The 25,847-nt window shown below is 34.3% G+C and overlaps 2 protein-coding genes across 7 annotated transcripts in view; one reads left to right on the top strand and one right to left on the bottom strand.

Annotated features, from left to right (window-relative positions):
* LOC105197161 overlaps nt 1-12,457 on the bottom strand; it is a 43,288-nt gene extending 30,831 nt beyond the window's left edge. The window contains exons 1-2 of one of the 2 annotated variants that reach the window (XM_026130816.2): nt 12,132-12,457; nt 5,312-6,044 (exon numbers count right to left, since the gene is read on the bottom strand). In XM_026130816.2, coding sequence (XP_025986601.1) covers nt 5,312-5,572 — 261 coding nt within the window. In that variant the 5' untranslated portion in view covers nt 5,573-6,044; nt 12,132-12,457. The remainder of the gene's footprint in view (nt 1-5,311; nt 6,045-12,131) is intronic. The other variant, XM_026130817.2, reaches the window with a different exon arrangement.
* Nucleotides 12,458-18,204: 5,747 nt separating this feature from the next.
* Nucleotides 18,205-25,847, top strand: part of LOC105194674 (protein abrupt) — a 90,764-nt gene continuing 83,121 nt past the window's right edge. For 2 of the 5 annotated variants that reach the window (XM_039454876.1, XM_026130882.2), the window contains exon 1: nt 18,208-18,927. The gene's annotated coding sequence lies outside the window, so the exon portion shown is untranslated. Of the gene's footprint in view, nt 18,928-25,847 lie in introns of all 5 variants that reach the window. The other 3 variants (XM_011159721.3, XM_011159722.3, XM_011159723.3) reach the window with 3 other exon arrangements.

Below are 25,847 nucleotides of genomic sequence, written 5' to 3'. Positions count from 1 at the left end.
TACTCTGTATTATAAAAGCTTGTAATCATCTTATCTCTACTTTTCATATTTATTTGAATTTGTGCATAATAACGAGATTAATTTTACATAATACGAGACCTTTTAAGTGTGCGATACCTCGCAGCGTAAACATAAATACATAAATACGTTTTAAATAAACTCTTTATCTTCTTTGTCTTTTATTTAATATATTATATATATATATATATATATATATATATATATATATATAATAATATTATATATATAATATTTTAAACGATCTCTTTTAAATATCTTATTTAATATTTAATATCATTTGGGTTCGTTTCTGTATAGACTCAGAAATGTTCGATATAAACTAGCTTTGTAACGTTTTTGGAAGGGGACAGTGTCAGGTAGAAGGGTCATCGATTCGATTTCCATTCGCTGCAGTGCAGCACATGTGACGCATAGAGAGTCACACACGGCATCATCACACATGCATATCGGCGACGCTTGTAGATACATCGAGAATTTTGAAAACGTACACATATTCCTGACGACATGATTTTCCGGCTAAGTTACGAGTCCTTGATCTCTTTCCAGGCAATACTGCAATGCAATTTTCATTTTCAAATGATACGCTTATCAGTTCTGACGTATTGAATATGTGATATAATTACGGTAATTTAAAAAAAGAAAGACCGATTGTGCGCGATTACAAGCAATGACGTCGTTTATTACGCGCTCGCAATCCCATTTGAATCTGTATTTACGTATTATGTACGATTATTGTATCATACTCAGTAACTACATAGTTACGAATGTAATGTGCACGTGGCCGGTATTTGCATAATTATAGACGATTACGAAGCGTGTAAGATTCTTGAATGCGTAATCAGTGTGAGTGAACGGTGTAATGATAAATGCGCAAAATGAATGCCAACACGCCCGTGTCCGTTACCTAACAATATCGATTAAAAAAAAGACTCCTCGAATCCGCGGATGGTCGGCGAGCGAGAGATCTTGCTGCAGTTCGACATGCAGATGCAGCGTAGCGTCTCGATAAAACGATCAAGGCGAGTGGACTCCGGCCATCTCCGCAGCGATCAGATTTTCTGTACGTCCGCGAGACATTATTTATAGATACGTGAAGGATATCTTATGAACATGTTGACTCCGCACAGTAGTATTTCTGGATAAAAACGTCAAACATTGGACGTCACAATGCAGTTAACGTTGCATGCAAAAAAAAAGGTTAAAATAGAACGATGAAAGAATGCAATTTGTTCAATCATTGAAATATATAGGAATTAAATCTGCAGCTTAAATCGATCGCTCTTGGGAAACATGTGAATTTCATAACTCCACTTTCCCTATTTTGATCCTTGCAGATAACGCACATTTCGAATAGATTTGAGATCTGTCAGCGAAACCGCGCCAATATTAGTGAGCCTGAGAGAAATCAAATCGTCCTACATTCTCGATCTGACTCCGACAAATCGGACAACGCGAAATAAATTCTTGGCGATAGTCGAATTATCCGCGTGAATGGGCGTGCAATAGTACGATTATGCGAAGATATATATCAGTGTAATTGCGAACATTAGATTTAGCGTGACGACTCGTCTCGCGAGCCACGAAGAAATTAGTCAATCTTGCAACGAAGCAAGCTTCGTTGCTCAAGCAGGAACAGTTTTGACATTCGTATAAGGGCTCGCGGCGAATATAGCGGTATCTTTTAATATCAAAAAGTAAAATTGCAATTGTGTAATTATGTTACGGCGCAATCACCTATATAAGATATTTGATCTATTGGTAATTAAGTAGTCATTTATCATATTTCTACATCAATAAAAACCAATCTAACAAATGGAACTTAAGACTTATATTGCATTACACTTGAGCAAACTAATACATCGGAATCGTTGTCGTAAGGGACAGAATGGCCCAGTTTTGCGAGTCGTGCGTCACACTCGCTCGGTGAAAAAGCGTCCTCCGAGAGGGCAGATTCCATTTTCCACCTTGTCATCTCCGCTATCTCATCCTCTAGCTATGCAAGGTTTCCCATCCCTCTCATTAACTCTGACCCTCGAGAAACGAACAGCAGGGAGAAACGCCGCGTTGAATACACCTACAAATGAGAGGACTTGGTGGATGCGACGCCACGCCGAAGGTCCCTACCATGAAAGATGTAAGAAAGTTAAATGAAGAGTACCGGCACCGATTACCGAGGACCTTACCCAGAATGTTAAAGAGAACCTAAAGCAAGCACTGTCATCAGAGATCTCCCACCCTCGGTATCGGAGTCTCGCACCCTCACCTCGTGCTGTACAGTTTCGTCCTCTAACACGCCTGACCTCCTTTCGAGTTTAAAGGAAACTTCGTACAGAAGCTAGCTCTGCGCAAACAAGATTGTTTACTACTAAGTGGTCCACCAACTATCGAATAAAGGTATGGCAGCTAGAACGGAATAGTATATCCTCTTCGGTATCCTACGTTATCTAAGTCGTAGTTGGACTTAATCTATTCTTTTATAAACTAATATAAATTAGTACAAGTTGTTTCAACTAATACTTTATGCAAATAATGCTTTTATCTTGCGCCATGAAAATAATGTTTTTCCATATAGGAAAAATCTCATGTAATGTAATTAACAATAAACTTCGTTAATGCAATTATGTTGTCTATCATTTCTTAATCACGTTGACAATTTCTGTTCGTTAGGGGATATTAATTTATAATCCCTTTTCATGTATCTTTATAGTAATTTAATGAATATTATCGAAAGTGACTTCAGCCTAATTGTAGTAGTTGAAATAAACGTAAGCACCAATGTATATATTCTGCTTTAAGAAATAAAAGCAACGTCAGCTTACAGAGCACTACCCGGGAATAGAGCGATTCCGATTTTATTGTCCGATCACATAAAACAATCTAGATCGAGACACGGGCATAAAAGTTTGCGATAGTAATATCAACGAGCACGTGTTTCTTTGTGATGAAGCAAGTCATGGCACGATTATATGGAATTCCAGAATTAATATGCTTGCGCACGTGGTAGCGGTATCGCGTAGTTTGCCATAAATAGTTACTGCAGATCGTAACGATGATATTAATCAATGGTTACGTTAATTTGAATTTATTGCTCGATAAGAAAACACGGAGCATATAGTTGCAGGGAGATCTCCGTATAGCAAGATACAGATTTATATTCCCATATAAAATATATATATATATATATATATATATATATATATATATATGCGAGTGTTGAGAGTACATCTGAACGAAGCGTAATGTTGTGCAATAAGATATATGCACGCATTATAAGATGACTACAGAGGTCAGGGTTGAAAACGTTCCCGAGTCAAAATTTTACTTCTACTTTCAATCACAGTTACTTCTACCTTAGACCTTTCACGTTTATTTGATACTTTAAACACTTACACAGACCCCCTTTGAATCTATTGATTACAATGGGATCTCTGTGAGAAAATTTCAAGAAGTTTTAAAAGGTTTTAAGAAAACTTCTTTTTAATCTCAAAGTAAGAAATTTCCCGATAACTATTTTAAAGCACAAGGTAGAAACGCAAAAGATCTAATTGAGTTCAAAAGTAGACGTAAAATTTCGATTGGAGTTACCTTAAAAAAGTAATGCCTTATTATTATTCGCTAATTTGAAAAAGTAACGTGTTATCGCGAGGCTCATTACCTTTTCGTTACTTTGTGTAACAATATAGCAAATCATCAGATATTAAAATTATATTAATTGATAATCAATGTTAAGTGTAATAAATATTAAAACTTGAAAATCTCTAAGCTAATCTACATATAGAAAAAGCTTTTTTACATATTAAAAACTTATCTTTTGTATATTAAAAACAACTACTGTCACAGACAGAAAAAAGTAACAATCGTTATCAAAAGAAAGCAACAAAAATGTGATAATAGCGTTACAAATAACGCATTATTTTCCAATTCTGACAGAGGTTTTTCATTTAACAAAAAATACCGGAGAATCAAATCCGGTTAAACGAGCAACTGCTAAATTAATTTACTGATCTGTAATGTAATATAAACTCTATCGAATCTCCTCCCACAGCTAAATACATCGTTCAAACATGAAACAAACCTATGTAGATATATGCGCAATATTATACGTATATGCGCACTAATATTGACATAAAATGCAATTGATTTTAATTTCTAGTTCCTAGGAAGTCCAAGGATATTTTGAATCATGCAAGTAACAGCATGTGAATAACTCTATTTGCACTTGCAAACTCAGTTCTACTCAGTTTTGTATAAACTATGATGTTTTGCTTGTTATATGCCTCGAGAGATATTCTAGAAGCAAATATTTTGCAAAAGACAATCTCCTATAAATATCCTGATTATGCCAAATTCTTCACATTGCGCCGCTAAATAGATGTTATGAAACAAGAAAGAAAGAAACAGTGTAAGTCTATTATCGCATAAAGAAACCAATATACAGGGCGGAAACTGCCTATGATATAAATTTCGATAGGATTTGAAACTCTTGCTGATGGTCCAAGTTCGCAACTATTCCTCGTTCGTAGCAACGCGAACGAAAGGGGAGGGTAACGCTATACAAATAGCTGTTCAAGTTTTAAACGGGCTTGCGGGAGCAAGTTTTTAATAGAAACGACCGCGCTTTCCTTACACAACGATGCAGTTGCAAGATATATAATGCCGCCGAGAAAAAGTGGAGACAGCCGTTATCACGCTGCGCAACGCTCTATTTTGCGGATGACAAGGCGCGTTTTAAAGTTATAATTATCTTGAACTTGCGTTGCTTGCTTTGTGCAACTGATTCTTTCTCATATTTAATATGATTGTAAATAACATTAAATACAATATTACTTATATCTCAATTTCATAAGTAATATCATATAAAAATTTTCGTAGCTGAACGGTAGCTTAACGCATTAAGGGAGCATATTATATATCTTTTATTCAAAAGTTACAATTATTTGAAAAGAAATATATAAAAAGTTTTTCAATAATTATTATAATATAAAAATTTAATATGCAATGATATTCTTTCCGTTTAACAAGAAGTTTTAACGTAATTTGATTATAGAAACTTTTTTTCAAAACTTTAAAATATATGTTAGGTAGTTTTCTCATACATATTCATACAAGCGCCCCGTTATAGGCAAAATCACGCGATTTAAAATTCTATTTTTATTTGATCTACTATATACTATAATTCTATTTTTATTCCGTCTATCTTTGTTCAACATACTGAACAGTATAGACAGTAGATATATTTTAGAGGAGTAACCGACCCATTGCCCCTTGTAGAAAAAGAGTTACGACTCACCGGGTTGTTTGTTCGCTCGAGATTCGCTGAGGTGGATGCAGCGGTAGGACGATGGTCGTATTCTTCCGGATAGTCGTCTCGATATGTTCTGCCAGTGGTGGGTCCCTCTCTAAGTCCCTGACCGTCCCTTTCGTCGAGGGACGTATCTCGATGGAAGTCCCTGAAATCCCTGAGGTCGCGCAAGTCCCGAAAATCACTAAGGTAGCCCTCTTGGTAGTCGCGGCTCACGTGGTCTCGTTCGCCTCGAAGCTGCCTCGACATCGCCGTCGGCTCCTCCTCCTCTGAGTCGGGCAGCAGCTGCTCGACTCCACCGCCACCTCCGCCACCTCCAGCACCACCTCCGCGTCGGGCGGGATGACGCCGGAGGTCACACCATCCTACCTCCTCCTCCGCCCTACCGGCGATTTCGCCACGGGACAGCCGAGCCGTGCTGGTTGCCCTCACGACCGATCTGCCTCTGACCTCCTGCCCCCGCGGCCCTCCGGGGGGCTCCACCACATCACAATCAAAGGCTATCCCTCCTGGAGCTTTTACGACCCGACTCTTCCGTACCCACCACTCGTTCCTGGCTTTTCCTTGTTCTTGCTCCGCTTGTGATTCGCGTGTTTTAAATGTGTATCCTCACTTTTATTGTAAATATCACGCGAAATGCCTTTGATGTTCCCAGTGTTGCAAGTTGACTCGGGGGAAAGTGGGATGTGCCGGTAGAGTTAACGAAATCACTATCTGTAAGCTAACAAGAATAACAAGATTTTGATTGGGTTGAATGAGGCACTTTAATCAGTTACATTCAATTTCTATGCGATTTATTATTTCAGCAACCCACGAATATAAATAATATAATCTAATAATATAATAAAACTATTTACGTACATGTTATATAGCAATTATATCGATAAATATTGGGAACAATGCGGCGCACAGGTCTTTGCTAATTTGAGATTTTTTAATTTATCGTGTGACTATGTATACTACTGTGAATCTATTGTAATGCTATTTTTTTTCTTCTATTAAAGACATGGAAGAATGTTAGCGGCAACACATAAGAAAATTTTCGAAACCGACTTCATAGAGGTTTGAGTTACTATACAATCTTCGTAAATTTTTGTGAAAGAACATTGAATAAGTGTGAAAAAATTCATTCACAATTTTAATAGATGTTGTTATTGACATTGCACAATGACCACTAGGCAATATCTACAATATTATATATCGTTTAAAAATGATACTCTCAGTTCTCATTTAAACATAGAAGTAATCTGTTTTGATTGAGTTAGAAAAGAGTGGAAAAAAAGAATAAAAACGTCGAGTAACAAAAAGATTGATTTTCGACTAAGTTTAAAAAAGATATAATATAACAATTGGACTTTGCAAAAAAGAATATTAAAGAAGTTTATTAAGACTATGCGTCAGTCATAAAAATTGTAATAAAATGAGATTGGATAAAATATTATAAACGTGGCCAATCGATGCTGGAAGCTGGCTTACATCATCAAAAGATATGATGCTGTCAATTTCGTTTGAGATTGTAGTGGCTTGAGAAAGTAAAAGCTTTTCAAAACTGCTCCCCATTGGCAATTCGGATAAATACTGTCAATAATGAAATAATTTGAAGAAAGTAATCTAGAAGAAGCGTCTGGTTTTAGCCAATCGAAAAGACGTCTTTCATCATGATAACGTCAGACCTCATGCACTTTGAGGAACATGCTCAAAAAGCAAGCTAAATCATCTATTGCACTCTCCATATTTTTCTGATCGCTCTATCAGATTATCACTTTTTTCAATCATTGTAGAACACTTTGAATTTTTTATTTCCGAGGCCTAAAAAACCACGTTTAACAAAGTTGATATTCGTATTCCCCAAGCCTGCAAGCCGGTTTGCACTTTTCGACTGATTTTGCTTACTGTCATAGCATTTAGACTGTACGCGGAGACAAAAAAAAAAATTCCAGCTTATCCTCGTTGTTGCGAGTAAATTCATCAAAAATTAATGTTGAAATTTTATCCCTTAAAACGACAAATTTCAAATAGACTTTTGCAATTTTAATAAAATAGGTCTACAGGGAAAACCACTAAAAAAACGTATCGACAATAGTAAAGGATAGTAATCCCTATTAAAGGTAATATAAAAATCTATTGATATTAAATTTAAAATATTTAAATGTACACATGTATACATGTATAATACACACAATTAACACACGTATTTTACTTTAAATTGTTACTTTTAAATTTATAATGTAATAGTAAAAATAATAATAAATAATAGAGAGAGATATTTTCTATTAATTTTCGTCTATCGTTGTGACAGCGGATTAAAGAAAAAAATAAAAAAGAGATAAAAAAAAGGCAGAAAAAATATGATCTAATGTAATATTATCTCTAGAAAAAGAAACTATTAAAGATTTCACCTTTAAACATTTCAATATTTTAAATCTAAACACCGTTAAAAATTAAAACATTTTTAAGTTTTTAAAAAACGGAGACAAAAATAAAACCTTTTTAATATTTTAAAATTAAACACTTCTTTTTTGAGCCGCTTGATATCTTGAACCGCTTGAATGCAAATATTGATTATAAATACGATATTGATTAATTTTGTTCTATTTTCTTTCTACCAACAGATTTTTCTAGCGGATTATAAAACATCCGACAAAGGTACACATTTGAGATTACTACTCAAAGCAAGAATTTAATATCCATGTTCAGTGGTAATTTGAATTAAAATGTAATTTTGATGTAATAAAAAAAAAACAATAAAAATTTATAAAAAGCTTTTACTAACATTTGCTCGTCAAAATAATTTTGAAGCAAAAAGTTAAAATTGGATTTTTTAATAGGACAACGACCCAAAGCATCGAAGCCGTCTTTACATTTAGTGAAAAGAAGAAAATAGTATCAGATTAGAATCAGAAATATCAAATTGGCTATCATAACTGGCTGATGTATATCCGATCAAGAGCAAATAAATATGTATTGAGTTAAAGTGAAACAAATAATTCAACAGATTCATTTCATGTAGAGATCTTTATCTCAAAAATACACTGTCAATTTAGTAAAAAATATGCCCAAGAGATAATAATTATTGATAAGATAGCGGGCGGCGATTGAATGACTTATTAATAAAAGCTTCGTAGTATCAATTATGTATGAATTAATTGACTGTTCTCTTTTTAATCAGTTTCGTATAAATCAAGATGTTTAACGATTAGAATCAAAAATTTACCAACTGTGGATTAATAGCTTACGCATTGAATGACTTCCTACCGATTAAGTAATTTATACGTAACTTTTTATTTTGTTTAAACAAATTGTGTTCGAAGTTATACAAATCACGCTTTTGTTGGACAAAATATAGAGATAGTACATATATACATACTACAAATCATTCATTGTAAATCGGATCTCGATCAAGCAAGCAAATGCGAGCAAACACGAATAAACTGATAAACTCACTTAACGAACTTGGAAATAATACAATTTCGACATTTTGAAAGTTAGATATATGAACGTATGGGTATAACTAGTTAATTCCGGATTATTAATTTCTTTTATAAATAGCAGTACAAGTTTCACGTATGCATTGTTGATAACAATGCAAGCTGCAATAATATTGATCATTACTTCCTAGTATCTGTCAATGCATAATTAGTTACGAATTTGCATAATACAACAGGATACAATATATTTATCATTTTGTCTCTTCACCAATCGATATAAGAATGTTTAACTAATGGAATAACAGATTTTTTCGAGCAGTCGTGTATGAAGTTACAAGAAAATTTAGCAATTAGTTTTAATAGTTTTTTAATGGCATTTCGATGAATAAGTCATAAGAATAACGCGGTTTTCCCTTTCATTTAAGAACTTTTATCATTTAGAGTGCGTTAAATATATATACGTCGAATAAAATAAAATTTAAGAATTTTTAGTAATATATTCGCATACATTGCAAATCATTTATTAATTCAGCCAATCTCTCTTTTATTTTTTCTATACTTAGTACAAAAACCATTAATTTAAATATCATTTTTTTCATATAAAATAAATAATTTATGTATCATAAGTAAATACTTTATTAGTACTATTCAATAAATATTTATTAAAATTTAGGATTTTTTTCTCTTGTTGCCAGTATATAAATATATAATTTAGCTTGATATTTTATAATTGCCGCAATCATCACATATTTAAATAATGTCGTATTCCTAATTAGTTTTGCCGAGATATAGAAATTATTCATTATTGGTGGTTTTCATTAATAGAAATTATTCAGTTTCATTTTGTCATTGTTGTTTAAACAAGCAGAAAATTGATGGTATTCCATTAATTTAGCTACAAATTATTCAATTATTTAAATAGGACCGCAACACATAAATAATATTGCAACGTACATGATGGGGTGTCCCCTTGATTGTTCTCGATTAGTGGCACGTGCATCGAATGTATTATCGTTAACAATCGGTAATATACTGGATTCTATATACTGTAATGATCTGTTATTCTTCAATGTTGTATTTGTATAGGCACGAAGAAAGTCGCACAATACCGTGACTCTCTTCGTAATTTTCGCTTGTAGTAAATTTAATTTTACAGTACAGCGCACGATGCAGATAATTCGATTTTGTCAAACGATATTTCGTAACCCCGACACGTGTTCTCTCTGAATCGCTAGGCAACATTTTTTCAATGTTTTTTAAATATTGATTTTTTTATTAATTACACATTGTACAATTTATCTGTAAAAATAATATTTATTAAATGTTTATTAAATATTTATTTTATATCAATTATTTATTTGAAATAATGTTTTAGAGAAAATATTTATTTGATGTTTACTTAATGTTTATTCAATATTTATGTTGAATAATTGATTTGCAATGATTAAAAAAATCTTTATTTAACATTTATTTAACAATAATTTAATATTCATTTTATATCAATGATTTATTTGTAATAATGATATAAAAAACACTTAATATTTATTTAACATTGTTTTTAATATTTATATGTTACATTAATCAATTTTAAAATAATATTCTCAAAAAAATATTTAACATTTATTCTACAATAACTTATAACATTAATTTTACATTAATCACTCATTAAAATAAAATAAACGTTTTCCAAACGTTAAAAACATGTTTTTACAAATCTTAAGATAAATATTTTTTTAATAAAAAAAAACATATAAACCATATCCGTTTTTAACATTAAAAAAAATATTTTTCAAATGTTTTAAAAAAACATCTTTAAATACATTGTTTGCTGGCAACTGGGCTACGACGTATAGAGCTGTCGTGATACTATTTGCCCAATGGTCTTCGATAGTTTATCTTCCTTTTCTTTCGCCCGGTTTGTTTACCTCGAAATTCGATTCCCATAGTATTAACAGTATAACGAACGGAAATATCACTAACGGCGCTTTGAATTTATTCAAGCGAAACGATCGTTTATAACAGGAATATGTTTATTATCTCGTTAATTATCTCGTGCGTTTAAACGAAATTTAATTCATTCCTTTACGGAATTGTGTATTTCATCTGAAATAGCGATGTATCCGATATCGTTATTATTCAAGGAAACATAAAACGATGTAATTGTGTAAATGTAATTTTGGGAGAAGCTCGAGGGATCGAGGAAAATTGGAGTTGCTGATCGAAGAAATGACGCTTTAATATTAATGCGGAAGGTGCCTCTTCAACCATGGTTTCTCAAGCGAATATTAAAGTAGACGTTCTCATAAAGTTCTCGTACTCAGTGACGCGGCATTATCATCATGACGATCGTTACGACGATAACGAGGTCGACCTAGCGCCGTCAAATCATTTGTTCGTTAATTAATGGCACCATCATCGGAAGGCGTTGTCCCTAGACTATCGTTACGAATGAATGATTGATTTCTCTTTGCCAAGGTCAGGTACGTAATTCGCCGAATATATTATACTATGCTAATAATCTTCCCGATCGTTACACCGCCAACAGTTTAATTGATCACATTCCTTCCTCATAAATATTTACGGCTGTAAATAAAAGAAAGAAAAAGAGAGAGGGGGAGGGGGAGCAAACATAGATACGTCTTCATTATTTTTCAATTAAAAGTAAATTGTTTTTGTGGAAAATTCAAAAACGTTTAAATAAAAATTGACGAGCAACAACAAACAATTGGACAAACGTTTTGAAAATCGTACTATTGCAAAAGTTCACTCGATGATAAGAACGTTTATAAAATACTTGAAAGCGGAGAACAATAAGAGAAAATAGGCCATTGATGTGCCATTAATCAATTTGCGTGAGAGTGAAGCTTAAGAGGAGAATCCGATGCGTAAGATCCTGTCACGGTTCACGGAATAGAGAGGGTGGTGACGAAGCTCGCCTAAGGTGGGGTGAGTTGAAGTTGGGTCACGCCGCAGACCGCGAATGTAGGGCTGTGGGTCGCGCCCGGTCGAGCTCAGCTGCGCCGCGCGCGACCCGAAGAAGGGGTTGCAGCTCGCCTGTGATCAGACGAGCGCGGCGCGCTACTTCCGTCCACTCTCCACTGCGTGCACCGGAGGAAATCAACGCTGCGTGTCAGTGGAAAGCGCCGGCAAATGGTCAGACGAGCGGCACACGACGACGGGCCCACGGGTCGCACGCTAACGTCAACGTCGTGGTCGCTTTTTTCACAGGAGGGGGAGGGGGAAGGTCTGGACCAATTCCGATCGCGATGATCGCTCAATTTCGAGGGCGACCTTGCGCGCCTCTCTTCCCCATTGACATTCCCGAAACTGGGATTGCCCACGTCAATCCCTTGGCTCTCCCACACATTTTCGAAACTTACGGGACTCTCGGAGTCGGCGAGCGTAACGTTCCCTCGACGTTCTCTCAGGGGAGACTGGAGCACACCACTCGTGGAGCTGTCACTTTCGCGCGCGCGGATGTCGCCTCGACGTTCGCGACGTTCGGAACTCGAACGCGAGAGACTGTGTCACGGGAAGGGCTTTTCACCGGTCTCACTCACGGACGCGACTCGCGGAGCAGCCGGGAGAATTTTCGCGCGGAACGTTCGAGGTCGACGTAGTGGTCACTACGTCGAAACGACGGCTAGCTCTTAAACGCGGCTCGCACCACCTCGATCACCCTCGGTAGACTACGGCCCCTATCGTCTTGGCTCGGCTCGCAACACCATGACGTCACGCGGACAGACGAAAACCCCGGCGGACTGGGGTATCGATCGCGTGCGCTGGCGCAGCCGAGGCTTCGCGCCGCGACGCTCGTATAATCGGAGCCAGACACGGGACACGTGGCTGCGACTGTGAGAGAGATGACAGTTCGGGACTTGAAGCTCGCACAGGTGATGTCCGGCTGTAAAAACCGTTCGAATCCCACTCGGTAGCAATGGTGTCCCGGTATCTTTCGTTTGGCAGATGTTTGTGCACGTAGTTTATACATGAAGAGCTTCGAAACGAAGCATTTTACATTAGCGACGCGCGTACGCTAAATCTCTTATCTCGTAACGATGAGTCACTCGATGATACTTTATGTAAGCATAACTCGTTGAATAACTCACTGATATTAGGACACAAGAGCTTTCGTTCGTTGATACTTTACACTGACACAATTGTCTCTTAAAGAACAGCTGCTACAATAAAGTAATAAAAATGTGCTGGAGTTAATTCATAATTTGTATATTTAAAGATGCGAAATAATAATGCCATTGTTCGTTACACAATTGGCGGTAGATAGAGCTTTTTATTCTTAAAATATCCACGTTTTGCCATGTATGCCTGTCGATATTCCGACACTTGATTATTCAAATATGAAAATTCGATTTATCGTAATGTCGACTGACGCTATTACGCTAGCACAATGATTTTTCATTAATCTGTTAATTCTTTATTCTCGCTGAATTTAAATGGCTTCAGAAAAATGGCAATAATTATGCGAGATATGTCCAACCCCCGTGAAGTCCTTTAAAAAAAAAAATTCAAATAATATTCGATGTAATTTAAAAATTAATTTTTATTAATATTAGGCACATATTAGTTGTGAATCTTTTTTGTTTAATAGAAAAATGTTTTTTTTTGTTTAGAAAAATGTACGGATTACCCACTGATTACAATAATTCAAAAATTGTAAATTTGTGGATTGGACGTTTCTTGTATAACTATGCTCAAATAATGAACACATATTTGAACGACAAATAACAGTTAGCGACGTCAAGCTGAAACAATATTAAAAATAGTTTGGTGAAGGACATTTCACCAAACAGCGCGATAATTAAGAAAACTCAAACCAAAAATAGAATTAATTAATTTTCAATTAGATTAATGTATATTCTCGTTACTGCAAGTTCGCGCAATTCTCTATTCAGAAAGCAGGTATTGGATATGTGTCTTCGTTTTCCCTGAAGCTATCGCGCTACCTGTCAATTTGACATTTCTTCGTTCTGAAGCTCTCATTCTGAAACTCACGTTATCATGTTTCTCCCGCGGTGCTTTATAAACTGTACGCCATTCAGATTATTTCAAAAATAAAATGAAGGAGAGACATATCATACTCAATATAAATTTAACATTTCCTTTAAATTATTTTTTCGAGAAAATATTAAAGCACATATCCAATTTTAGTTTTACGTTAAAATTTAACTAGAAATATGTAAATATGTAATATGTATAGTATAACGTTTAGATAAATCGCGATTCTTTTAAAGCATAATTTTCAAATTAAATTAATACCAGTGTCAGTCACTTTTATCGCTGAAATTTTATTGCAAAATGACACAAAATACCAATAAAGTACCAGTAGACAGTTTCAAAACGATATCATTAATTAGATTATGTTAATAACGTTGGTTACTAGAAAATAAATGTTATAAATATCTTCTCGCAATACGAAACCTGTTTGTCAAAATGTAAAAAATTTCTTGAATGACTCTGTTAATTTGCAACAGATAAATATTGTTCGCGTAATTAAATAGTGCTCTTATTATGGATATTGTGTTATTATTATAACGTAATTGAAAAGTGAGATTCTATTAAACAGATACTGTACAGAAATCGAATTTTGCAACGCAGTCTGTATGATAGAAATCGAAAATGAGAAAATCAAATTTAAATATAATAAATTATAAAAATATAATGCATTTAATTTGAGAAAGAATGTAAGAAAGCAGTTAAATATAAAACAATATAAATTAAAAATAATTGAACGTTTGAATTATTTTTATTGTATGAATGATGAAATTACTTATTATACTAAGAAGATTCTATGCTAATTGAAGTGTATAATAAAAGAAAGTCAATTTTGCTAAAAAAATAATCGCAACATCTGCGTGTAGAGTAACTTAAATTTTTGCAATTCTGCGATTGTGCGAAATACCGACATCTAACGGAGGGAAAAGGAAGTAAAATGAAAGGAGTGGAAAATGAAATAAGTGCGACACTTTTCCGTACATCGGCGCAACTTTCCCCAGCAATCTCTCTTACCGTTACCTTCAGCGATAACGCTGATATCTGAGAATGTCTCCGGTTAGTCACCACCTCTTGGTAAGCTTGCAGTCGCGAATTGTGTTCCGGGTGTGTCTTCAGCGCGGGATATCGATCGCATGATATCGTTAAGGGGGGCAGTGAGAAGCTTACAATTAGTATGCTGTTAACGTTACATGCTAGCAACTGCATTTAGAATGAACATCAGAGATAAAATGTTCAAAAGACACACAAAAAAAATTATTGCCACGATTCATTGTAATCTGCAAATATTTTTTTACAAATCAAAAACTTTGCGTATAATTCATGAAAATCTTTTTATGATATTATATTTATGAAAACGTTTTTAAACATACAATTAAATAATTGAGAGTGAAAAATATTAGATATAAATTAGCTTCAATTAAAAATATATAATAATGGAAAATATAAATATATGTAACGCCCTGTGTGCCGTTGAATACACGTCATAGGCGTATTTGTGTACGCGCGCGTACATGCAACGTGTATGAACACATACATGTCCATAACGAAGACAAATGCACTACATTTTAATTATGCACGTGAAATTTATCTGTTGCAAATTAAGAGAGTCACTTATAATTAAAAATATATGTATATAGATTAAGTGGAAATATAAAAATTGTTAATTGTTTAATAGTTTAATTAATAAATAATTTAATATTAAAAATCAATTATTATAAATTATAAATAAACAAATAAATATATATATATACACACACACACACACACACAAAGATAACTTTTTTAAGTGATCACTGCGCTCACAATAGAAATTAGTTCAAACAATTTAATTGTTTTTAGGACTATCTCTATTAGTTCGTGAGATAAAAAGGAATGGTCACTTAGTGACATCCGGTATATATTTTATGTACCTGTTACTGCAGCTATTGACAATACCTTGATTACTAACAATAAGAGGATCACCGATGACCAGTGCCCAACTTTTTAGTAACGTAATAGGAGGGAACGGGACATCTCCAAACTTATTTGAAACATTTGCTACAAATAAATTCCATTTCTTGTAAGCTTCTAAATAACATAAGTAATCTGTGTGTAAAATAAAAAGTATTCTATTAAATAATTAACAATTTTTATATTTCTATATACACACAATTTATATATTTTTTACATTATATAATAAATGATATATTATACAAGAAAATTTTATCATTTCTGGAATAAAATAGCAAGACACAAAATTTGCTGAACATTCAACGAGTTGAGAAATGTTTAATCTTCATATTTGTTAAATATTAAACGACAAAGATTTGTTAGATACTGTTATATAAAAACACAATAGAAAAATTTATACAAAATCAATATGAAACTAAAACACAAATGTACGTGACATAATAAAATTATCTTTTTTTTATGCGTTACCAACAATGAATGTCACTTTTTATGCACACAAAAAATTTCTCAGTATTTCATATCGGTTTCAACTTTTATTAAAGTTTTTTTCAGTCAACGATCATAAATCAACTTATTCTTTTTCTTCATGTTTTTCTTTTTAAAATTAACTAACTTAGAAAGTTGATATTATTACTCCTTTTTATATTCTTTTACTTTAACTCTGTACTGCTAGTCAGTTGTACAGAACATTTGGAATACGTTATATTAAGCAAAATGTTATCTACAATTGTAAGTACTGTAAAACTTTTTCTTCAGAAATTTCGATACCTGGATATATATATCTAAACGCTCATTGTTTATTTTAGACCAAATATTTTCAATTAACAAACCGTTTGAAATGTACAGAAAAATATATAAAACAAGGAGAAGTAATCCAATCAACTAAACGTTTACGTAAGCATAAAACTATGCTTTTAAATTTTTCAGATATGATTTTCTTAATGCTCGAGTCTTGCAATTAACTGAATCTTAATGCTCGAGTTACATTTTCCTATTTGCGTTTAGAATATTTCATATATTCGAAAAAAAAGTTGATGATGGAAAGATGAGACTGTATAAAAATTTTCTACAAATTTCTACAATGTTTTATTTTCTAAATATATTCATATTTCTGTAATTTTAATTTGACGTAGCAATTTTTCTTTTAATTTCATTCAATCTTTATTCATATGTTGATGCTATTTGCATATAAAATAGTTTATACTTAAAATTATATTACAATAGCAAGGGCAGTAGCAAGAATAGCTATTTATTTTTTAAAACTTTTAATGTCGAAAGAAGCGTTATATATTTGGCGTGGAAAAATAAATTATAAGTTTTTAGAATTGTTATAATTAATATTTTATGATTATAGAACAAATAGTTACAAATAATCAATTAACTTTGTTCAATGCCTAAAATGTAATTGCATGTATAATATCACTATTCAAATTACTCTTTAATAACATTTTTTTATAAATTTCAATAAAATTTCAATAAAATTTTATTTCAAAAAAATTCTTTCAAGAGAAGAAGTTTTATTACGGACTGAAATGAAAGAAACCGCCGCAAAGAAATTGTAGCGAATGATGCGTTTGATTGTAGAATACGAATTTTTTTTAGAAACACGAGTGCTAATTCTGAGAAAATATTCTTGTTGCCGATATCGATTACTTTCTATTCCAAAACTGTAACATTAAAGGTCTCTTTCAAAATATATATTTTCGTCATCTCGAATCTAGCACAAAAATATCTTAAATAAGCACTATAATACTCCACATCTTCCTGATTCAAGCTTTAGTCGCTCCGAGAATAAAAACGGATTCGTGCTACTATTAAAAATTTACAGAAGTAACAACGTTATATCTGGTAACTGGGATCAATTTAGTTAATCGCGCGCACGGAGAGAAACTGGAATAATATTTCAGAAATAATATAATATTTCCATTACTTAATTCTTGTTTCATCAAATCGTAATTCTATTTCTTCTGCGTGATTGAATAAAATCATCTCGTTAGTCACAGTAAAGTTCTGTAAGTGAAAGATTCTATTTCCTCCAAATATTTTTTTATCAATTTGTATAATAGAAATTGTGAATCAACTACTATGTATTATCAATAAACATCAGCCTTCTAATTCTAATAAACGACCAGAACCGTGCAATTTCTTTTAGCGGAGACCAGAGATTTATTGGAAGAGACTTCTCATGACAAAATAGAAACATCCTGCCTCATCAAAGTGGTGACTTCCGCGGCGCACACAAACGTTTGCTCCAAAAATCATTCTTGCGCTAAAATCTCGCAACCGGAAGACGTAAAGTATGCTCGCGCGTCGCCTGAGCGATCAACATCCCCAAGTTACGTCGCAAGGTGCCAACGTTCTGAATCTCCACCTCCTCTCTCATCCTCGCGAATAGTGGGGGGGATATCAGCTACGGACTGTGGTAGGAATTTAGCTGGTGGGGATGATTCGTCTACGAGTGGGGATCATATGGGAGAGCACGAGAAGTGAGTACACGGGGGTGACGAGGAGGTGGGCATGAGCAGTAGAGGGAACGGAGCAGCCGCCGAAAGCGTAAAGAGAGCCATAATTCGCCGGGCCGCCCCGCAATCAGGTTCGTGCTTTTACAATCCGCCTTACTCGTGACATTCATCGGACGTAAAAAAAGGACGGTAGTGTGCACGTTTTTACTTTATGTTACTCGCCTCCGGCTGGACCGTTCGGTAAATTCTCGCGCTACGTGCGAATCTACGCGAGATAAAGAGAAGGAAAGAGAGAGAGAGAGAGAGCGACGTACGCGCGTTTTAAGACCGATTCATTGATCCTTTACACGCGTAGCATCGCGCGCGCGGCTTCGCGATTCGTATGTCGCGCTTCCGAGGGGACGAGTCGAGTGTCGCCGCGCAAAAGAGAGAGAGAAGCTGCGGAAGTAGTGGTGCCGCGCGAGGCGCGCGAAGAAGAAGAAAATGAAAAGGAACGCAGTGCCTCATTGACAGCATCGCACCGAAGTCATTCTGCCTGTCACAGTTCGTTTCTGCCTATCAGTTGGTCAGTTCTTCGTTACACACAACTCGCTGGATTCCCATCTTTTCGCTCCAATCGCCTCCACATGTAGCCTCCTCGTATCAAGGACGAAAGGACTCATCTCTACTTATTTTCAACTTCTAATGCGACTAAGACACCAGGGAAAAATACGGCCTGCAGATACCAGATACCAAAGATACCAGAACGGAGGTAACCATCCCTACACTAATTTTACAAACTCGTGCGCGAACAGATCGAAGGGGAAAATGTGCAAAATTGTAGCGCGTTAAGTGTCACTGTTATCCTTACTTTTTGTCCAATCTCCGATTTATTCCGGTTGGTGTTAAATTAGCTTAGCGCTTCCCCTTGAACTTTTCGTGTGAGAACCGTTGCCGCCTTCTAGAATCGCTACTCCGTTTTTCCAGCGTCAAAAATGTGTAAGCGCGATCGCCCTCCTCCTCCATCACCCATCGTAAATATGAGATCCACCTACACAGGCACACACTTCTAAACGCACGACAAAGATGCACGAGCACACACCACTCACACGTACGTGCACACGTGTTCTACAAAAGACACTTGCGTGCTCGGAGAGAACGACGCGACGCGCGCTCGTGCACGTGCACGTCGGTGCGCACACAGAGCCACGATTCTGTACACGGTTCTGATTATTAACGAGTTATTACTGCGATACTAATTAAGTTTAATCGCAAGGCCGCCCGTTCGTTAAAGTTAATTGCACGATCGACCACGGCCCACGCCATTAATTGCTCCGTCCTGCTCGTTGTTCGACGTGCGCGCTTTTATAGTTGAGCTTACGTGTTTTGCGATCGTGAACGGTATACCCGTGCAAAGTGATACGCGATTCCTTACGAAAAATATTCCGCGATTCTCATGCATTTAACAAAGTTCTCTTGGACGCGAGACATATCGCGCAGAGAAAGAGAGAGAATAATGATTCCATTGAAATTTGCGGTGTCGGTTTGGATGATTCACGCTCGGCCATGTTCAAGTAAACATTTATCGTTTTGGCAATCTGTCAACGCGCGGTCAAAAGTTTCTGTAAATTTATTTTTATCAAATGTCACACAACTTAACGATTTCTGCCTATGTCAAGTTGTATTACACGATATAACAAACCGGCTCGTCAGATGATCACGTCAATTATTATTTTTACGCACTTGCATACGGAATTGTATGAACTCATTATTTTTTGTAATCTTTTAATCTAAATCGTTCCAAGTTGTTACAGTATTATTGGAAATCATTAGACGTACCTTTTTATTAAATTTAAATTAAATTCCCATGTAGGACAAAATTTGCGAGAATATAATCTGTGACATACTTCTCTTTTCTTTTCCATTACATGTGTTTATGTGACGGATTTATCAACTATAACTGGATGAGATCGTAAAACATAGCGGTTTGCTTATCTTGTTTTTTTAATATTCAGAATAATTGATCATTAAAGACATTTACAACATTATTTAATGCCGGAAAGTAATTGCCAGTGGCTTTTGTTACGAAATTCTCGCCTTTCGCAAAGTTGTTGCCAAATGCAATAATGTCTGAACGGATTTTCCAATTTCATAAGATTTCGGTTGACATTTTATTTTAATATATGTGGCCTTAAATTATATTTATATATAATTTACATATAATATAAATCTTTATTAAGGGAATTGTTATAAAAATTTATTATTATTTATGATTACTTGCATTTTATCATTATTAAATGTGTTGAAGATATACACACGTACACACACATGCACGTCAAATAACTTTACAAGCGGCCTTAAGAAAATTTTGTGATTCTATCACATGATACTCAAATATCATTGATTAATCGAGTAATCGATTAATGAAAATGACTCATATGCAATTTTGCGTTTTTACAGAAACACACGTTATTGCGATTTGATAATTTATATCTATGTATTGATGACTAGTGACAATAAAACGTGTATTGAACGATGATGATAAAGTTACACGTGTTACAAACTTTTTCTCGTTCTCGACTTGTCATCATAATTTTATGCTACTGTCATTCGTTTGATCGATTCGACAAGTCGAATAATTATCCTGTTTACTAAATGTTGCAATTTCCTGATTTCATGATTTTCATCCGTGATCCGATTATCTTTGACACTTAAGAATTTGTCTTTTTCCTTATCAATAATTAACTACTTCTACATGCTAATATTCATACATATTTTTGTATATATTTCTATATGTTTTCAAAAATTGAATCTTCCTTTTACTAAAGTTTCTTTAAGATGCAGATATATATTTATTAAATAATTTTAAAATATTCTGAATAACTATCAAGAATATTTAATGAGGCACTGATATCGAATAATCGTTCAATAAGATAATCAAAAATAATTAACAACTTGCTTTAATGACAAAACGTTCCTGAAATTAATTACTGTCGAGATATCTCAATCTCGAATTTACTTGCTAAATAAGTTAAAAATGCTAATTGAAAATGTTATCCGTCTTCAACGCAAACATGAATATAAACTACATTAATAAAAGGTAATGAGAAAGTGTAATGCGGACAGTTTATCAAAACGTAAAATAACATATTATTGTAATATTATTACATGAGAAATTGGCATCATTAAATATAAATCAACGGGTGCTAAAATTTTTTGTGCCGATATACATTATCAAATCAAGCATCGAGATTTCTATGATATTGTATACAATACTCGGTATATATTTTGAAGATGAATATTTTATATAATTTTGTATATCATGTGTTTAGCAATTTTGTACTGTAAAAAAAAATTAGTTGCCATGTTGAAATGTGTCTTATGTATGTGTGTGTGTGTGTGTGTGTGAAATTGATTTGCTTTTTAAATATATCATTTAAATATGCCAGCTCCGAATTTATTGCGCAGTATTTAAGTCAAGAAAATAAAGCATACATTAGTCGCGTGAATGCCCAAGAGTATTAATTTACCATAGGCTATGTGATGTTTTATGTTGATATTAATATACAAAAACTGAGCTGTATCAAAGTTAATTCTGTTTTGCAAAATTAGCATAAATAAGATCATTACTCTGAATCACACAATAAAAAAATATGAAAAAAGAAAATAATTTGATAACGACAGTCACAATACTGTATTACTTTCCGCAGTTTTTATTTCTAATAGAAAAATATTGGAAATAGTGTTATTGCAGTATAGCTGACTCGACCTTTCAGAACACCTAATCATTTCTTACTACCATTCGTTATTCAATCTTTGAGAAATACAAATCTATATAAAAACATAACAAATTTTAATAGTAACAGGTTTAAAACACTAAAAAATTTTATATTTATACTTCTTTATATATCTTGTATAAAAATTTACTATTTCTTTCACTAAATATAAATTTTTTAGTAATTTATTCGTGAAACATCATGCAAATCCATTCCAACACATATAAAAAATTACTTCAATATTGTTTCCATACTGTTTTTAATAGCACATATTTGCAATAAATTAATACTTAATATTAAAATATATATATGAATAAAAATAACACGGAAATTTTAAAATAAACATGACAGATATTATTACACAATATGTATATATATTATAAATATATTTATATTTTATACATTTATTTATGAATAATAAGTTATTCTAACAATATTAATTTTTAAAATATTTTTATAATACAAAAGCATTTACTGAAAATCATTGAAATATGTTTACATGCAATGGTCATTAATAAATGTATAAATATATCTGATATTATTTTTTTAGGATTTCATGTTGTTTATACATTAACATATTAAATAATAAATTGCAATAAATATTATTATCAACATACTTTATATATAGAATTATATAATTGACGCATTGCTTTTTATTTCTCAATTTGATAAAACTTCAGCAAAACTCTTTAGTAATTAATGTCCGCATTTGTTAATTGCTTTTTCGTTTCGATAGTATTCATGTTGACTGCTTTTACTCGCTGTAATTACCGACGTGACTTTCTTTGCTCTTGTATTCGCACAAGATAACCATAGTGTATGAAATCATAGAACTTTTCAGACGTCGTACATAGTGATATAGAGAGTACGCATTCGTCGTATTGCGTGCGACGCGTGTGATCAATAAATCGGCTTGTGCAGCACGTACACGACTGTGTCGTGCGTGCACGTATACACGAGCGACACACATAGAACAAATGCGTAGAAACCTAAACCGTAGTCTAACACGGGGACCCTTTCATACATTATCTCATGATGCGTCACGTACTGCACATTTTAGATGCTTTGCTTTTTATTACAAGACACATAGCCAAATTTTTCAAATAAACGAATTAATTATTGACAACAATAATAATAATTAGCAATGATAGTAAGTTGTTGTTAAAGGTTAATAGAGCAGTCATGATACATTTATTAAAATAATGTAATAATTATGTGCACGACACTTAATTTACACTAAGCAAAAAAATAATTATAATTAATAAACATGAATTTGTTGGATTAAATGAGAAAACTGAACTTAAGAGAGATTTGCATTAGAGAGAAATGTGATAATTTGATGTGTGTGTGCGTGTGTGTGTGTGTGTGTAAACGCACATTTCCACAGAAATCATGGGAGAATTAATAAAAAGGGGAAGCTGTGTGCAAATTTTATTTAAAATCTTATTCACTTTCCAATCTCATTCATCTGCTGTCATTCAGTGTAATTAATTACTTGCCTTTCTGTGTCGGCGTGTCAGTCAAAATATACTAGAATTTCGCATCAAAATGACAGTCGTTATCAATCACAAGTTTAACGGGTAAGAATGATCGATTTGGCATTCGAAAATTTCGTGAATTTATGGATGACTATTTCGTGCATAATCCCTCGACACACATTTTAATTGAGCATAAGCAGCCTTTTACCTTAGGCTCGATGAATGCGATTACCACATTCAATTTGCGAAAATCGCATTGCGACATTTTAGAATACGCGTTTATGTACATCGACGAACAGCTGCAGTTCGCTATTATTACTCACGATAATAATAGTAGACTATACTCGCTCCATACGCAAAACAAGGTTTTCTAGAACTGGGTTGTACTCCTTTTATAACTTACATTATAGTATATTTGTATCACTCGTTACACGGAGCTCGTCAAACTGTTCGTTATTTGATGCTCATTCCCATCTGTGCATCACGCGCGAGATATGATAATCCTTCTACCATTGTCACCCGATATCGCCGAAAAGAATATCACGCACGTATTCAATAATTCCAATCGTGCCTGATACATTATTCAATTCTGGTAATTCAATGCGAATTGTAATGACACATTGTTATTATTTTCAATCATTTGCGTAACAGTTACGCCACTCTTTACACGTGCAGTTGGGTCAATTGCGAGGGTTAAAGCCTTACATTCTTCTAACTTATGCCGTACGATAGTAACGTAAGCAGTCATACTTGGTATACCGAATTGCTGCTGTGCAATGCGGGAAACGGTGCTTCAATAATAATACGCGAAGCCGGTCGCGCGAGTTACGCGGATTTATAAATACGACACCTCGGACAAATGCGCGCGGTTCCTTCTCCCTCTTTCTTTCCCCCATACTCTTTCACTTTTTCTCTTTCTCCATCGCTTTCCGCCGCTACAGCGCTTGTCGCCGTCGATTAATCTGTCCGGAATGAAATCCGTGGGAGTAAGGATTTCTAAACGTAATAACGAGAAACGCAGCATCATTCGGCATCATAGATACACGAGAGCTTCGCGTTGGTCGCGTTCACTTTCTCCTATCATCCCACGGGCTTCCCGTCGTGTTTTTGATAAATTCGATACGCGGCTTCCTGGACGCGAAAGGGAGAAGAAAGGAAGGAAAGAGAGAGTGGCGCAGAAAGAGAAAGAAAGAGAGAGGAGAGGATGGGAGAGAGAGAACTCGCGGCCCATCCGCGTAATTAATGTACGCACGTGTATTATCCGGTAATGTATGCGCGTATATCGAGGGAGAGAAAGGGGGGAGGGAGGTCAAACGGATCGACCCAAGTTTCATAGCGCTGTAGTCGAGCATTTATATGCCAGAGAGAGCTCGCGTTCATAAAAAAAATAAATATTCTTCCGGACGCGATTGGACATCGTATCTATTATCACGCGCGCAATTTATTTATTCTATCGTCTTGTGCCTGTTAAATATCTGTCGTTTTCTTTTTATTTACGCGATGCGGGTTTGTTGATCATCAGGTACGTTTACGTTACGGATGCTTAAAGAGGATATCCCGTAGAACGAGAGAGTTACAACGTTACAACGATAAACGCGCGCGTTTTGGAGAATACGGAATTCTCTCGCAATTAAAGGTTCGAAGTTGACTTTGTTGCTTTAATTACAGTCCATTCGCGCTGTCAGTTTTAATACTGTTCAACAACATGCCGAGAATAAATCGTTTGAATATTTACAACTCATCCGTGGCTATCGTGTAACAATGCGGCGTTTATACTCCTTGTAAAATTCTCCTTTCAATAAAACAAGATATTGTTTTATCGTTTCATTTTTGCTTCGTCGAAAGTTTATTCCGTGAACTTGTTATTACGTTTTGAAGGATTAGCGAAAATCACCACGGCGCGATACTAGTTAAGGAGCGAGACCCCTCGTTCCGCGTCTTCGCACATGGCGGCCGATGGTTATTTGATCGATACGAACCCTCGGCTCTAAGCTTTTCACGGTGTGCATGGCCACCCTTTTATTAATGACTGACTCACACGCGTCGCGATAAGCTGATAGTCACGACCGAACGTTCGTTATGTATGAGAGTCGGAATAATCGTTCTTTGAGATTACGCTCGCACGAGCGTGTGTACCGGGTATAACGGAAGCGCCGGTAAAATACAGGAGCAATTTTGGAAAGATAAAAAACATGATAGCATCTTTACTTGAAAAACGAATACTATTTAGCTACTTATTTACCGTGAAACGTTACATAAAAATTTGAAGAATATTTACATGATCATTGCAATAATTGGATTATGTAATTACATTTTAAAAAGAACTGTATTAATTTTATATAATAATGATTTTATAGGCACTTTTATAGTACAAAAAAAGAAAGAAGTTAATAAAAAAAAACCCGTTTTGTTTTTTTTTAATAACTTAATAAATATTA

This window comes from Solenopsis invicta, chromosome 11, assembly GCF_016802725.1.
Source record: "Solenopsis invicta isolate M01_SB chromosome 11, UNIL_Sinv_3.0, whole genome shotgun sequence".
Taxonomy (NCBI): Eukaryota; Metazoa; Arthropoda; class Insecta; order Hymenoptera; family Formicidae; genus Solenopsis; species Solenopsis invicta.
Note: the sequence above shows the minus strand (reverse complement) of the source record. Positions and strands in the feature narration are given on the sequence as shown.